We start from the raw sequence: 16,403 nt of genomic DNA on the forward strand, positions 1-16,403 counted from the left end.
GTCTGAAACAGCTTTTTTTTTTGGGGGGGGGGAGGTATCCCTTGTCTCCCATGTTTTCCCTTTGAAAATTTTAGGAAGAAGTATCAGAACATTTATATAATGCCAGCCTTCTAAATTAGCCCATTATAATGCTATAGACATATGTAGGCTATTTGTTGAAGCCATTTTTAAGGAAATATCTGGAACAATTTCTGAGCAACACAACCAATTTCAATCCACCCTTTAAGTGAGGTCATAAAAGTCACACCATACTATTAAACTGAGACAAATTAATTTTATTATGCTTCATGATGAATTGCCACCAGTGCAACATCCTATTACTGTACATTTCCAAAGAAGAGGAAAAAGAAGAGCCAAAAAGGAAATTCACATACCGAGAAGTTCAATTTGATGAAATGGAAAACTGAATGATTGAGATGTTTTCAGAGTACAAGTTGCTAGATGCTATTGTCTAAGTGCAATGTTCAGAGTCCTCAGGCTCATTCACTACTTGGCAAGGCTGTTACACAGACAGTCAATTTAACTGATGCAAAGGCTGCCCTGGCTGCAAGAGTTAGCAGTAGTGATTCAATGACAAGAAACATTGCCTCCTGCCCACACTGAGAGCAAGAAAGTAGAAACATGCAGCTGTGACCTTAAATCTAATTGTAACTGCGGTCATGCTTTAAATTAAAACCATACAATATGCTATTGAAAGCAAAACAGTTGAATGTTGTGCAATAACGTAGATATACTTTCTATTGGGGAGGGGAAAGTATTAGGTAAGTGATTAATGGATTACATAAGTATCCTCAAAATAGTATCTCTTTTCAAACTCTTCCAACTTTAGAAGCATGTGCTTAATTTAACAGTAATATTGCTGTAGACCAATTGAGCAATATCAACTCTTTAAATGCCCCTCTATGAAACTAGAGCAGAAATCCTACAGGCTGTACTGTAGGCCACTAACATTTTCTGTCATGTGCATAACTTTTAACCCATCTCCATAGCATCATTACATACTCACAAACCTCAAGCACACTAGCAGTAATGCTAACTGAAAAGTTGTTCTAGCACAAAGCAGCGCTGGAGATTCAACTGAAATGAAGATGCTTTGAAAATGTTCCTTTCCAAGTTGTTTGCATCAAATTAAAGTTATTCCCTTTGGAATAAACTTCTGCTTACCACATCTTCTTTCATCAACATACTCTTTAAATCCCATCCTTCTTACAGGATTAAAAACCCAAATACTAGACACACATTATAATTGCATTAAACGTCCAGGCCAAATCATGCAGGTCCAGCCTGCCAAGATCAGGCCAACACTGGATTTCAATAAAGTTAATTCCATCCAATATGTCCTGGATAGAAGAAAAATGAAGAAGGAAGCAAGCAGGGATTAATTGTACTCCAAGAATGTCTCACTTGAAACCACCTGCATTTATTAAGTGTATTCTTATTGTGAATAGAGTATTAGCATTGATAAAGCTTATCTTAAATGCAATACTGCATGAAAAATAAGCAGATAGTCCAAATAGTAAGTCTCCTAGTAAAGATGAAAAATTAAAACAAAAACTCCAATTTTCCCATCATATATTGGAATGCAATTCCAAATGCAGGACCACCCAACTTTTAAGACCATATCCCTTATTTCTAGTGAAATACTGCAATGTGCAAATTTGGTATATAAAAAACAGTGGCTTATAAACCTTGTAGTAGTGAATCTCTTCCCCTCAAAGCAAAAGACAAATAGTTCAATTAACTGTTTATTCTTGCTTTGAAGTCTAGAAATTTAGAGTCAAAAGGAAACAAGGCAACAGTGACCCACATGCTTGAATAGGAGCCCATGAGAAATACTGTATCTGATAGAAGAGTGCCCACCCACTGATCTGGATAACACAGAGGCCAGGTTCAGAAAAACGGAAATATCACCAAGATGCTCATTGGCCTTCTAGCAACAGTAATTATCATCTAGTATTGTCACAATCAAGAAAGTATAGGTTTAAGGCTCCATCTCTATTTATTTTAGTTATAGGATCGTGTCTAACTGTGTTGACATGTCCCATAATCCATGAAAACTGCAGAGTTACACTACTTAAGTTCATTTATTAGCATACCAATGCCCTACATTAAAAAAAATTAATTTACAACCATTATTATTCAAAGCAAACATCAACTACAGCCCTTCAGTAAAAAACCTTATATAAAAATAAATAACGACTGCAGCAGTTGCCAAAACTTCTCTTTGTCATGAACAACAGTTGGGAAAAGTCACAAAGGTGGTTTCTATCAGATTTATTGACCAAACAGACTATTCTTAAATTCAGTATTCAGGTATCAAAGCTCTGATATAGGCAACAATGATCCAGATCAGGGAAAAATTTCATGATCACTTAATTTTTCTAGTGATTGCTTTACAGCTTGAAGACTAAATCTGAATGGTAGTGTTATGAATTGAAATGCTCTTCATTTTATCAGCCTCATCCATGAAGCAGTTTCCCAGATGAAGCGGCTAAAACTAGGAGCTGCATTGCTTAAAGTATGTAGTGCTATATTAGGTTTTAATAAGAAAATCTAGATACAGAAAAAGTAGGGTATGAAAATAGTGTTTTCCTTCTTGCAATTATAACTAAATACATTTAAGGTGTGTTTGTCAATCTCACAGATTACATTAAAACTCCCTTATTGATGGAATGGAAAGTATTCACATGTACACTAGGCATCCGATGTAAACTTTTACATAAGGGAGTAGCCTTGTATAGGATGACAAACCTTTACAGATTAAATGAGGTATTGCACAGATTAATAAAAAAGCAAAAGGCAACAAAAATATACAGTAAATTGGTAAAACATTTACATGATAATTTTACAGAATCCATAAACAGAAAGTAGTTTAGTATTTCACCGTAAAAATATATATAAGATATAATATATTGATCAGTCATCCCATTCATCATCATCTTCAAAGTCTTCCTCTTCATCTTCATCCTCATCTTCATCTGTTGATACAAAAATAGTTATTTGGAAAGAACTTAGCAACTTAGTAACTAAGACAAATATTGGTAAAATTATTGTGGTGGGTATCAATTAACCAGCATTTGTACCATTAAAGGTAAATGTCTATGTAAATTGGGACCAGGCGTTAGATGAAACAATCACACACTAAAGGCATAAACTTGACTTCTAATTGATACTGTATTTTTCAGAGTATAAGACGCTCCTAGATTTTGGGGAGGAAAACAAGGGAAAAATATCTGCCTCTGCCTCTCAGCAATTTGCCTCCTTGCAACAAGCAGTACAGACAATACTGTTTGTAGTGTTATATTTCAGACAATACTTGTACAGATGCTGTTAAAATTCATGTGCTTTCTGAAAGTATATTCTCTGCTATTTAAAAGAATAGCACTTTTTAAAACAATAACATGGGCCTCTTCAGATCAAGCATTTATTTTAAAAAGCTTCTTCATTTTGTTAAGTTGTCTAGAATAATAATAAAGCAGTCTTTTTAAAAATGTCTAATAATTTGAACATTCTATAGGCATTTATAGTTGTTAACTTATCTCCTTGCAGCAAATTGATTAGCACAAGAAAAAATAATCGGCCTCCCAGCAATTTGCCAAGTTTCACTTTCAATTTCTCCCGATTATCAGCTGTTACAGGCTGCAGGGATTGCTATAGCTTATTGAAGCCTCCGCAAGCCCCCGTTTGCTGCAAAGAGGTAAATTGCTGGGACGCACAGGCAAAAGGGTTGGGGCTGGTGGGTGGGTGGGTCTACATTCAGTGTATAAGACACACCCAAATTTTCACCCTCTTTTGGGGGGGGAAGGTGCGTCTTATACTCTGAAAAATTCGGTAAGTGAAGGCCTTAATGAAGAAGTTGTTTTGGGTTCAGGATTGCCCTGCTCTTTCAGTGACTCTCCGCCAACTTGCTAGGAGAAGAAAAAGCTAACAGGTGAATTTAAGTTTAATTGATCAAAGTATGAGATTCCGTTTTTAGAAGTGTTGTCTCAGTTTTGATTGTGAAAAAGGGAAGCACAGGTTAAAAACTCATGGCCATGAGTAAAAAGCTTAAGTTTGTTGTTAAAAAGGGTCACCCAGTTAACCTGACTGCTAAAGTGATAAATTATTCATTATGCAAAAAAGAGATATTAATTAAATTTTAATATTTGGCTAAGTACTCATGCATTGACAAACACATCGACAAAGCTGGAGACTGAGCTCGCTAGATTTATGAATATCTCTTAATCATTTGTCAATCTAATCAATGATTTCTGGCCAACAGGTTATTCAAGAAAAGGAAACCTATTTCCTGCATCATCATTACTCTTTGCATTTCCTCTTATGCAATGTTTTATTCCCATTTCAAAAACAGAATATCCTGATTCCTTCCTTCTTTTCTTCCAAAGAGGTGACACAGCAAAAAGTGGTTAAGCATTTGTTTGATTGTTTAGCTTGGAGACCTATTATTGTTGGGATCTCCATAACCCAGAACGTTGTCATTCACTCTTAAAACCATTTCTTTAAACATTCAGCTTTATGGATCTTAATGACCCAAAGCTAAAAGATTATTCCTTCCATGAAACTTCTCAAAGAGAATAAAACAGATTAGACTTTGCTTCAGGAGATGCTGAGCATCTAGTACTGCTGCAGAGATAAAAGCTAAGTTATTTCCTACGTGATGGAGTAAATCAAATATTGATTTCCTGACCTACCTGAAGAATGAATGGCTTTGCTCCTTTTCTGCATAACTTCCATTAGTGCACCCACAATACCTGATGTAGGTGCAGATGTAGTTGGTACAGTCTCTGTGCCATCAGATACCTTACGCAATATTAAATATATAAGAATGAATACAACAGCAATAAACATCTCATAGTTTTTCAGAAGCCTGAAATATTTATTTTTTACATATCCTTCATTATTTTTAGAAATAACTCAAGAGGGTGAACATACCTAATCTCCCTTCCTCCTCCTATTTTTCCTACAAAAACCCTGTGAGGTAGTTGGGGGGAGGGGGGGAGAGAGAGAGGGAGAGGGAGAGAGAGACAGACAGACAGACACAGATAGACAGACAGGACCAAAGTCCCACAGCCAGACGTTCTAAACAAAGAAAAACCAGGCTGATAAAAGCATTAGATGTTTAAAATCAACTACAATTCCATCCGCCAGTCAGTGCTGACTGGCGACTACGCGGAGGAGAGCCTTCTCAGTTGCAGCTCCGACGCTTTGGAACGATCTCCCCGTGGAGATTCACACCCTCACCACCGTCCAGACCTTCCGCACAGCCCTTAAGATCTGGCTATCCCGTCAGGCCTGGGGATAAGACCCTAACCTCACCCCACCCGAATGCTGAATGAATGTTGTGTTTTACTGGTTTATTTTTTTTTATTCACACGTTTTTTTTTCTTGTGTTTTGTCTTGCACCCCCTTCCTATTTATTGTAAGCCGCCCTGAGTCCCCTCAGGGAAAAGGGCGGCCTATAAATGTCATTAAAATGAGCAAAAAATTTTTTTAGAGTTCTAAGGTAATAGTTTATGATATTTAGGACGCAGATTTTTGTACATAAAGCATTAAACATCAGCAACTTTGAAAAAGCTCCAAAATGAACTTTCTTTGAAAGTTTCTTAAAAAGACAACTAGAGAAAAGATTAATTGAACAGAGGAAGATGAACAATGAAGCTCAAAACTTAAGATCTAAATTGCCTTGTTTTGTTTCACCTCATCTAGAGCACAGAAAGGACAACTCTTACTTATTTGGCAAATTCATTTAGTTATTATTCAAACATATTGTAGAAGGTATAGTATATAAGATGATTTTGTTTTGATTGAGGAAATATTCCCTGCTATAGCTTACCATTTTCTTTCATTATTGGTTTAATTTACAGGGATTTGACTTTTGTCAAATAATTTGGAAATAATAACCAATCATCAAATTTCCAAAGCTTGTAAACACCCTTGCATCTGCCTGCACCCTCCCATCACACCCTCCCCCACCAGGCAGCAGCCACTTACCTGTCTATCAGCACAAGACTTGCCACTTCCAGCTGACTTCCCCTCTTTTGGGAAGCCTGCAGGAAGTTTTCTTGCCTAACAACTGTGGGATTTGGGTAGCAACAGCATGACTGCAAGACTGTCAATGCCAAGTGATGCAGTCATGCTTTGCAACCACATTGTTTAGCAATAGAAATTCCACTCCCAATTGCTATTGTAAGTCGAGGACTGCCTATAGAGGAAAATGGCTTTAAAAATAATCTAGAAATTTGAAGCCAGAAAGAATGATACTCACCGACTTCAGCTGTATACCTTGTCGTATTTGATCAAGTAGTGCATCTCTTCCGGTACAGGAGACTGGACGATTGTTTTGTTCTACTTTTTTTAATTGGGCACCTACTCTTATTTGATCTAAAAGAGCTGTTTTATTTGCTGAAGGAGCTGGAAGCTGATGGTCAGCCTCTACTGGAAGACCAGGGGGAGGAGGAGGACCAGGAGGTGGTGGTGGAGGTGGTGGTGGTGGAGGCCCACAAGAACCACCTAATGGAGGAGGAGGGGGAGGAGGGGGGGCAGAGGGTGCAGAAGAATGAACTGGTGGAGGAGGAGGATATATCCTGTTTGGTGGCGGTGGTGGCATTATAGAACCAGGTCTAGAAGGAGGTGGGGGAGGGGGTGCTGTTACTGGAGCTCTCGAAGGAGGTGGGGGAGGGGCTCCTCTTCCCCTAGCAGGAGGAGGAGGGGGTCCTGAGCTATGTGGTGGTGGTGGAGGAGGAGGTGGACCGCCTCTAGATGGTGGAGGTGGTGGTGGAGCTGAAAGCAAAAGCAATCCAAAGACACAGAAGAGTATTTATTCACTATGAGACAGCTATCTGAAGCAGATACTGACAGTATTCAAAATACACCAATTATCTTAAAAGTATTCTTCCATACATCACATACTCCCTGAAGATGCTCTTAAATTATGTTTAACTTTCTGCCACTCACATTTATTGGTGAAATCTGTTAAAAAGAGATGATCATACTATTTTCACCAATTATAACAACATGAACTTTTAATATCTAGTAAATATATTCAATTGGCAACATTTTATATAAATGTTATATTCTGCTGCCAATGTTGTAATCTATGGAAAGGTTTGATTTTCATAACTTATTTGTTTTGAAAAAGTCATTCTGAAAAAATGTAAAGCATAATAAAATTTAAAACATAAAGCAAAATACATATCACTATATCTCCAACCCCATAAAATGATCAACAGAAGCACTGGAATTATGTTCTGTTATAGCTCAAAGATAGAGCCAGTATATTACCATAACTTGGAAGCTAAAAGTATATAGATCAATTTGGGTAAGATGTGCAGAAAACTCCAGGTAGTTAAAACAAGGAAACACACGAGCAAGATGCAAGACAAAATGTGAAGCTTCATTATCATCTTCTTTGGTGCTTATCATTTCAGAAGAGTCAGAATAATGAAAAACCTAAGCAAACTTTCAAATATTTTACACCCAATTTTCTATGCACAATCCCCACCACATACTAAACAGTTTCGTCACAAAGCCATTGGTAAATGCATTTCATTCAGCTACGACTAGTATTGATTGTCATTTGTAAGTAGAGGGGCTTGCTATTAGAATACATATAAACACGTTAAGAAAAATCAGCTACACAAAATAGTTTAATCAAGACCTCAAGATACAAGCATTCAAGCAGTGATCATTTCTTATTATACAAGACTTACACATAGACTGCAAATACTGAATTGGGGAAGTATTGAGATAAGTCAGTTAGTATCCTTAGCAAGATTAATTAGTGTCACTGTACCTAGCATAGTTATGCATACAACTCATAGCTGAAACTTAAATGCTAATACCATGTTTACCCAAAAGGAAGACAACTCTGAAAGAAGAATGGATAGAGGCAACCCTATGAATCCAGAGAAAAGATTATGTACCATGCTTCCTCCTCTTTCCAAATGGGGATTGCCAATTAAAGCTGAAAATATCATGGAGCTTTCCTGCCATTGACACGGTTTATATGGGTATATATGCACATATATAAGTTTTGACAAATATGTTATCATAAGCCACACTTTTAAAAAAAAGGCAAAACTGGGTGAATGGAACTTGGAAGAGACCCAAATCTATCTAATTAATCCAAGCTAATTGCCCCTGTAAAAGATATTCCATTATAAAACAAACTGGATTCCAAGTGGATGCATCAATCAGTCTCTTTCACACAGGAATATACAAGTCATATATAAACTACCTTTCCTTCTTTCCTTCCATCCAAAATATGAAAAAAATAGCAACTAATGTGGCTAGCCGCTAGAGAATAAAGGGACTGGGCTGACATGAAGAAAGGGGAAAGCTAATTCTTCCTCTCTCTCCAATACATGTATACCTTATTAATTCATAGTTAATTATTTTGGGGGGAGGAATTGTCTTCCTATTAAGTAAAAAGGTACATGAAAACTAAAAAGACTAGAATTCATACATACCACTGCAGCGTGGTGGGCCTAGATTATAAATGTAGCATATATTAACTTTCACTGAAGTATAGCACGTTCCCTCATATCTTACATTCAACCAAATGAGACTGATACTATACTGCACGACCCTCACACTAGCATGATAAAATATTCATATAGTCAGTGCTCATACAATGTTAAGTATTGTAATAATATTATAATTATTATTTGTTGTCCTCCAATAAAATTATATTCAACCATTAAAGACATTTGATGATGATAATGATAAATGAATGAAGATTTATAGAAATTTTATTTTAAGTTTTGAATTCTTATTTTTGGCTTTGTTGTTCCACTGGGGAAATATCAAGATATTTGTTGAAATGAATTGTAGCAATATTTTATAGGCTACAGTTTGTGGCTCAAATAATAAAAAACATTCATTGTAGTATAATATAATATATTTGCAAATCTGGCTCAGTACTATAATTGTATTTTAACAATGTGCAAATATATTTTTAAATCAAGAGAACATTTTTTAAATTACCCTATTTAAATATTCTAAATCTTATGTAGAGATTAAAAAGCTTAATCAATAGTCTGCATTAATAAAAGAAGTCTCACCTTGTCTACGCAACTCATTTTTAATTGCTTCAACTCCTCCTGTTTTTTCAATAAAATCATAAATAGCCTTGGAAGTTTCTTTGTCTTTCAGCTGAGCCTCTGAAATTCCACACATATCGAATAGGTGTTTCAGTTCTGGATCCAAATTGTTAACCTACCGGAAATATTATCAGAGATAATTGCAAACTCATTCTTGTAACTAAATGTGACATAATTTGTATAAAAATGTCCCCACAAATTACTGAATTCTACACAAGGGAGCAATGCTAAAAGTAGTCAGAAAAATTAAGTTTCATATGTTAAAAGACTAGTGTAAATCTTTACCATGCTTACTTACATCAAAACCTGTGTTTGGGTCCCAGCCAACATGGCCAATGTGTCTGAAAACAAGGAAATAAGGAAGAAGAAAAAAGCTTTAGATACATGAAGTTAAGACAACTGCAATATAGTAAATAACTGGCAAGGTAATAAACAGTTGCTATAATTATTTCCCTGATCTGAGAAAAAAATGGAAAATGTTAACATAATAATGAAATGAATTCTACACTTAATTCTATAGATTCCAAAATGGCTTAGAATTTTCTTGACAGGACTAATCAAACCATAAATTTATCAAATACCATCATCTTGACATTCATCTTCCCTAAAATTAGCAAATGTGAGACTCTCAAGTGAAGGAAGATAAGGACTATACATATAATTGCTTTCAAAGAAAGATATATAATTTAATACTGTACTGGTTTTGTCTTCTATTAAGAGTTCACCACCTTTCTTTGTTCCATTTTCTTTCTGTGGATTCAATATTATGTTTTCTTATACTAACACTTTTTCATTTCACTACATAAGCCATCAAGGCTTTGATTTTTAAATGAAGCACTAAAAGGGTAATTATTGTAGGATACTTAATATGAGGAACTCTTGCTGTGCAGGTAGGATTATGTAACTGCTTGGTTTTTCTACTGAAATGCAAAGAAACACATCTGTGAGGTTTTGGGTTTTGTAAAATTAAAATGTTAACAAATTAAACAGGCATTCTTACTGGAAGTTGCTTGGAGTTCCAATATCTGCCTTTGTCAATTTTTTCTTTTTTGCTTTTCCCTTTTTCTTCTCTTTGGTATAGGAGATATTGTTGACTTGTGAACCATGAAATCTATTAGTAGTGATTTCTGGATTTTTGATGTCAACAGTTGCCATTGGCAGACTTGGACCTGTAAGTAAACAAACTAGACTGTATGCTTGATTTGAATTGATTTTTCTTTCTTTTGATAAACTGCTGGTTTCAGTATTCAAAAGCATTGTAGAATGTTTGAAAACAAGGAAATATTATATATAAAAGAAAGGTTTTCCTAAGAATATATTTCAAAGTTTTTGAATCACCTAGTGCACCGGTGTCAAACTTGCTGCGTCACGTTGCAATCACGTGATGTTTTGCCCATTATCGGAGTTGGGGTGGGCATGGCCTGCGCATGATGCATCCAGCCTGTGGGCTGCCAGTTTGACACCCCTGACCTAGTAAATGCTCCAACAGTACATATCAACATGAGTGCAGAAAAAGGTATGAATCTTATGAGTGTTTGATTAAAATTCAGAAATTATAAACAGATTTTGAATACACATAATAGCTAATTTATTTTAGGGTAGAATCCTAAGCAGTTTAGAAATTAGACACTCTATTTAGTTGACTTACATCGATGTACTACTAGGAAAGAATACTAAGCAAACTGTTCACTAGCAATTTATCAATTAATAACCTATACAGAGAAAGTTTTAGTCTGTTAAGAAACAAACTATCCACTCTAATTAGAATTTGTCTGTCCATAAGGAACACACAAATATAAGGAATTTCCACTTCTAGCACTGCTATATCCAACACAGAAACCCCTGCCATCACAACATAAGCGCTTTTCCATCAGCAAAAGTTAGTGAACATCAAAGATGTCTATGAGTTCATCCTTTGAACAATTTGACAATATAGTAGCTACAAATATCCAGTATGGTAGGTTGATATCTTATCCATCTGCAGGTTTTCTCAAAACATAAAATGTCATGTTTCTGAGATCCTGGGTATTCCCCAGCTGCTCTTAAAAAAGGGTAGTCTTTCATACAGTAAATCAGTTTCTAATTCATCACATATATTAAAAATGAAAACTCCAGAATATAAAAACTAATTCTGTTAAATTCCCATTTTCACTCTAATAAATGCTTCATACACAGTATTTTTTTTGTTACCAACAGAATTGGAAATATAAAGCTGAAGAATTTATAGATTATAGGTAATCCTTGATTTACAACCAAATTGGTCCTGAAATTTTGATTGCCAAGCAATGTGGTTGTTAAGTGAGTCATCAAAATAAGAATCCAATTTTAATGCAGTGAATCACTGTGATTGCAAATGGATTAATCCTGCTTCACCATTTTGATTTTGCTTGTTAAAATCTAGCTGGGACTGCAAAATGCTGCAATTATTATAAATGCGAACTGGTTGCCAAATGCCTGAATTGCAATCATGTGACCACAGAGATGGTGTGACAGTTGTAACTGAGGACAAGTCTAAAGTCACAAATCATTCTCAGAAATGCACATTAAAGATTGCAGTTATGTAACAATGATGATCATGCTATAGTTATTAATAAAAACCTTACCATTTGGTAGATCTCTCCTTTTGTCTGTTAGGGGGGAAAACACACATGAGTATCATTCCATTCATGCATGAAGTTAAGAAAAAAGCTAATAAATATTTCATCCATTTTAGTAAAGCTTTTAAGTACAGTAATCTCTAATGGCCTATAAATGATTCCAGGTCCTCTACATATGAAATCACTCTGCAGGACCACTATTAACTGGCTTTAAAAGTCAGTTTTCCAGGGTAAAACAGTAAAAAAATAAGAGAAACACACAGACACAACTTGCGGTTAAGAAGTGGCAGATTTTTAAAAAAATTATCTCAATTTTTTAGTACTTCTGGACAGTTTGCCGATCCATTGTTTCTATCTTATAAATACAATACAACTGAATGTATGCAATTCTAGACAAGTAAATAAAAAGAATAACTGACTTGCAGTGTAACATTCCTATAATTACCTCATTTAAAATATATATGCATTTTTAGATTTATAGTTCAAAAATTTATACATATCATACATTTTACCATATTAAAGAGAAGCAATGTCTTATAATATGCAGTAAGATTTTCAACAATTAAAATATTAAATCTACAAATGTTACATATGTAAGAATAAGTTTTTATTTATTTTATCTAAAACTTCAATATATTATAAAAAGGATATGCACTAACTCCCCCCAGTATGCAAATTGTATCCAAAAGGACAACAATGCACTTTTTTTAAATAGCTGAGATACTACATCTGAGTTCTTAATTTGAACAAGATAAAATTTAAGATGGATTTTAAACTCTTTTTCTATTTGACTGAAAGCTACTCAGCCTCAAAAAAAAATACATTTAAACTTTTTTTAAAAAAAATTAAATGTGCAATAATTTAGTCCCCAATGGCAGGTTATCTCCGTGAAGTGATTTATCTTATCATTTGAAAAAAAAAATACATATTGATATAATAAAGGAACAAAAATAGGATGCTCTGTTTATTGTATCATTTTATATCATTCTAAAATCTTCTCTGTCAGTAAATCTATATTGTAGGAATGAGTGTTGGAAAAGGTCAAAGTACAGAGTCCAATCCCCTACTTCATGCAGAAATTCATATTAAAACATATGGAGACTAGAAGACTCAAGGTCAACTTTCTATAATCAGAACTATATCCAGTAGTGTAATACAGACTTAGGAGTCCATCTAGTGGCTAAAGAACTTCTGTCCATTAAAAAAAATGAAAAAAGAAAAGAAAGGCATGACTAAGAACCCTAATAATAACTTTGCCGGAATAGATTTCAAATGTTTCCAATAAATTTTATCTTACATTGATTTTTGAAACAAATTCAAAATTCTATATTGTACGGAAGACACACAAAAATATTCACCCAAATACTAACATAATTTGTAGAAATAGTTTCTTAGAGAATGAGAGGTTAAAGAATTTCCTATATGTAGTTGCTGGTATATATATTTACATATCCATACTATATATAAATACTGTGCAATCTCTGCCCACTGGGTCCTCATTACCCTTACCTAAACAGACAAAAGGAATGAAGCAAAAAAGCAGTGAGAGCAGGAGTGATTTCTGACTTTCTGGCAACTTCCCCATTGAGTTTCTCTGTGGGAAGCTGACAGGAGCATCAGAAATGTTCACTTTTCTTCCTTTTTCGTGCTGCCAGGTGGGAGTGAGCGAGGGGACGCATGGGGTATGTGTTGGAAAGGGGATATCTGGGGCGCCAGAGCTTCCATGTGGTTTTGGGAAAAGTGTGTGAATATGCACAAGATAACGATGCTGCATTGATCGAGGACATTATAGTAGCATGTGTTGGGGAAGTATGGGTTGGGGAAGGGCACCCAAGAGGATCTGTGTGGGTCAAGTGGGATGCTGCATGGTTTGATGGAAATTATACTTAATTCATAATGTAGCTGAACATTAAAAATTAGACAAATGTATCTAGGCAGCTAGGTAATTTCAAGTACCAGTTCAGTACATTATAATGCAGAAAAAGATGAATGTAGACTAAAAATTCATGAAGAATTAGCCTACCCAGTAGTATATAGTATACATATTTTGTATGTACCTATGTATGTATGAGTGTATAAAATTAAACAGGAAACACATATTTGTGCCACTAAAATACTATATATTTAGTAATATATAGTAACTTAAGTAAGTTAGGTACAAAAAGCATCTGCCAAGAGAGCAAAATATTAGGGGATTCTTACTTCCTAAGTGAAATGCTCCTCCAGCAGATTTCTTTTGCCAGCACCTTTATTTTTCTTTTCTTTTTTTCAACTACTATGCCATATATTGTTGCTTTGAGCATGTTCAGTTTTGTGCTAAGAAGTCCAATTTATTTATTTATTTTAAACCATTTTTTTCCTTACAAATCCTACTTTGTTTTTTGGTATCCCCATTACTTCTCACTGGCCTGTTTTGCTAAATTACAGTTAGCTTTTATTATTTACATTAACTCTTCTAAGGAAGGAATGATAATATTTAATGAATTAATTCTATAATAGATTACATAGCCACAAAGCTAATTGTTAATAAATGGCTATACATTATATACATAAAACTATGATGCACTGTGTAGAATGATCCATTTTGCACATATCCCAATATGTTCTCTTTTAAATTCAAATTGTAAAAATAATTACTTGTTAATTAATACACAGAAGAGCTTTGAGCAATGATGTTCTTACAGAACTTATTTAAAAAAACAAAAATAAAAAAAAATATTTTATGAAAAGGGGTTTTTTTGAAGCCTAATTTTAGCACAGGGGCAATAGGAGAAGTTCAGGAAGTATGAGCACTGGTCCAATCAACTCTACCTGATGCTGCATTAGTATTGGACAACGACTCCATTAATTGAAAACCTGTTCAAGCCGAACTGTTATAAAGCAAAGTAAGGAGGGCACAGATTAATTGGGATGAGTACAGCTAGAACTACAAACAAGATAAACAAGCACTGAAAAACTATATGTACCAGATTTTCTCTGCCTTCGTCCAAGCAGGTCCATTATAGTCTTTTGGAATTTTTTAGCTTCTTCTTCATTAGCAAAATTAAGACCCACTTGACATGTCTGAAAAACAAAAATGTTCATGATCAACCTAAGACAGGGAATAAAAATATGCAGCTCCTCAGCAGCTCTTATGAAACTATATAAACAAAAAACCTACTGAAGAAAGTAGGCTTCAGATTCCACCCCCCCCCCCCCCGTTATTTAGTCTTATATCTTTCTAGTATAAGCTAACTAAAAATTAGATTAAAAATAAATTACGTTTTCAGGTAAAAATCAGTCAGTTTTATTTTTGAACACTAAAATGTTTGAAAATAATCAATAGAAATATAGACATCACATAAAATTACTTGATATTTCATAGGTTACTTTAACAAATTTGATTTAATATAAAGTAATCACATTTCCAAATTAACTCCTGAAAATACTTACATCTCCAGCAAAGGTATGAAAATATGCTCTAGGACTATTATATACAAAGTTATTATATAATTCTTGTTCCCACAATTGTTTTCCATCCTGCAAGAGTGAAGAGGGGGAAGAAGGAGAAGGGAAGAAGATACAGACATTGAGACCATAAATTATTGTAAGCAAATATGCATGGATTTATATCTCACCTTTGGACATTCTAAGATTTTACATTCTTTCTGATGGCTTTGCTTCAGATTAAAATTTTATTCTTAAAATATAGAAACTAGTTTAACTTCTTGGTAACCTGTACTTTTGTAGTATAAATTTGAAAATGTGCTACAATCCTCATGTAACTTGTACTGTCTCAGAGCCTATTAAATATAGACAAAATTCAAAGATAGGATATGTAACAGTGTAAACAGACCAGAATTTTTTTTCCTGAAGTTGTAAAAGCGAAAACTAAGCTATTTATACTTTCAGCAAGAAAATGACTGTTGGCTTACCTGAGTGGTCGTTCTCTAGGCGCTGCAGGAGTGTCCAAGCATGGGTTAACTTCAGGTTGCTGCCCAAGGACTGAGTTCAAATCTTTGTGTAGCCACGCCTCCTGTTCCCAACAGAGGCTGTTTTAAAAATGAAGGTATCCGATCCAAAGGTTGCTGTATGAAAACGTCCGTGTCTTATAAGTGCTAAGTCCTGCACCCACACAAGAAACCCTAGGGTGGGGATGGACACTCCTGCAGCACCTAAAGAACGACCAATCAGGTAATCATTCTCCTAGGCGCTGCTCGGAGTGTCCAAGCATGGGACATACCCAAGCTATGTGGTCCCAGGGTGGGAAGAAGGAATGTCCTGGTTAACAGGGGCCGCAAGGACCCGCTGTAAGACCCTCCTTCCAAATGAAGCCTCAGCAAAGGTCTCTAGTCTGTAGTTTCGAATGAATGGAGATGTTGAGGACCAAGTGGCCGCCCGACAGATCTCCTCAATAGGTGCTTGAGTGGTCAAGGCAGCCGTCGTCGCATCGTTCCTCGGGGAGTGCGCTGTTATACGAGGAGGAACAGGCCTGGCTTGTTGTTCGTAGGCCAACTTGATGCATGCGCGCAGCCAGCAACCTATGGTGGAAGATGACACTTTCCTGCCCATGGAAGTAGGTTGGAATGAAATGAAGAACGATTCCGACTTGCGAAAGGAGGCCGTCCTCTTTTTGTACACCCGCACAATGCGGCGCACATCCAGTTTGTGTCAGACCTGCTCCCTGGGATGGCTAGGGTGTGGGGAAAAGTAGCGGAGGAGCACC

General features: G+C 35.5%; 1 protein-coding gene across 1 annotated transcript in view; it reads right to left on the minus strand.

The window, feature by feature from the left end:
* Positions 1–254: 254 nt before the first annotated feature.
* WASL (WASP like actin nucleation promoting factor) overlaps positions 255–16,403 on the minus strand; it is a 34,522-nt gene continuing 18,373 nt past the window's right edge. Inside the window, exons 3-11 of the mRNA XM_032220780.1 lie at positions 15,131–15,217; positions 14,665–14,761; positions 11,705–11,728; positions 10,102–10,270; positions 9,400–9,442; positions 9,063–9,216; positions 6,266–6,780; positions 4,692–4,800; positions 255–2,978 (exon numbers count right to left, since the gene is read on the minus strand). Coding sequence (XP_032076671.1) covers positions 2,917–2,978; positions 4,692–4,800; positions 6,266–6,780; positions 9,063–9,216; positions 9,400–9,442; positions 10,102–10,270; positions 11,705–11,728; positions 14,665–14,761; positions 15,131–15,217 — 1,260 coding nt within the window. The 3' untranslated portion in view covers positions 255–2,916. The remainder of the gene's footprint in view (positions 2,979–4,691; positions 4,801–6,265; positions 6,781–9,062; positions 9,217–9,399; positions 9,443–10,101; positions 10,271–11,704; positions 11,729–14,664; positions 14,762–15,130; positions 15,218–16,403) is intronic.

Source organism: Thamnophis elegans, chromosome 7 (genome assembly GCF_009769535.1).
Source record: "Thamnophis elegans isolate rThaEle1 chromosome 7, rThaEle1.pri, whole genome shotgun sequence".
Lineage (NCBI taxonomy): Eukaryota > Metazoa > Chordata > Lepidosauria > Squamata > Colubridae > Thamnophis > Thamnophis elegans.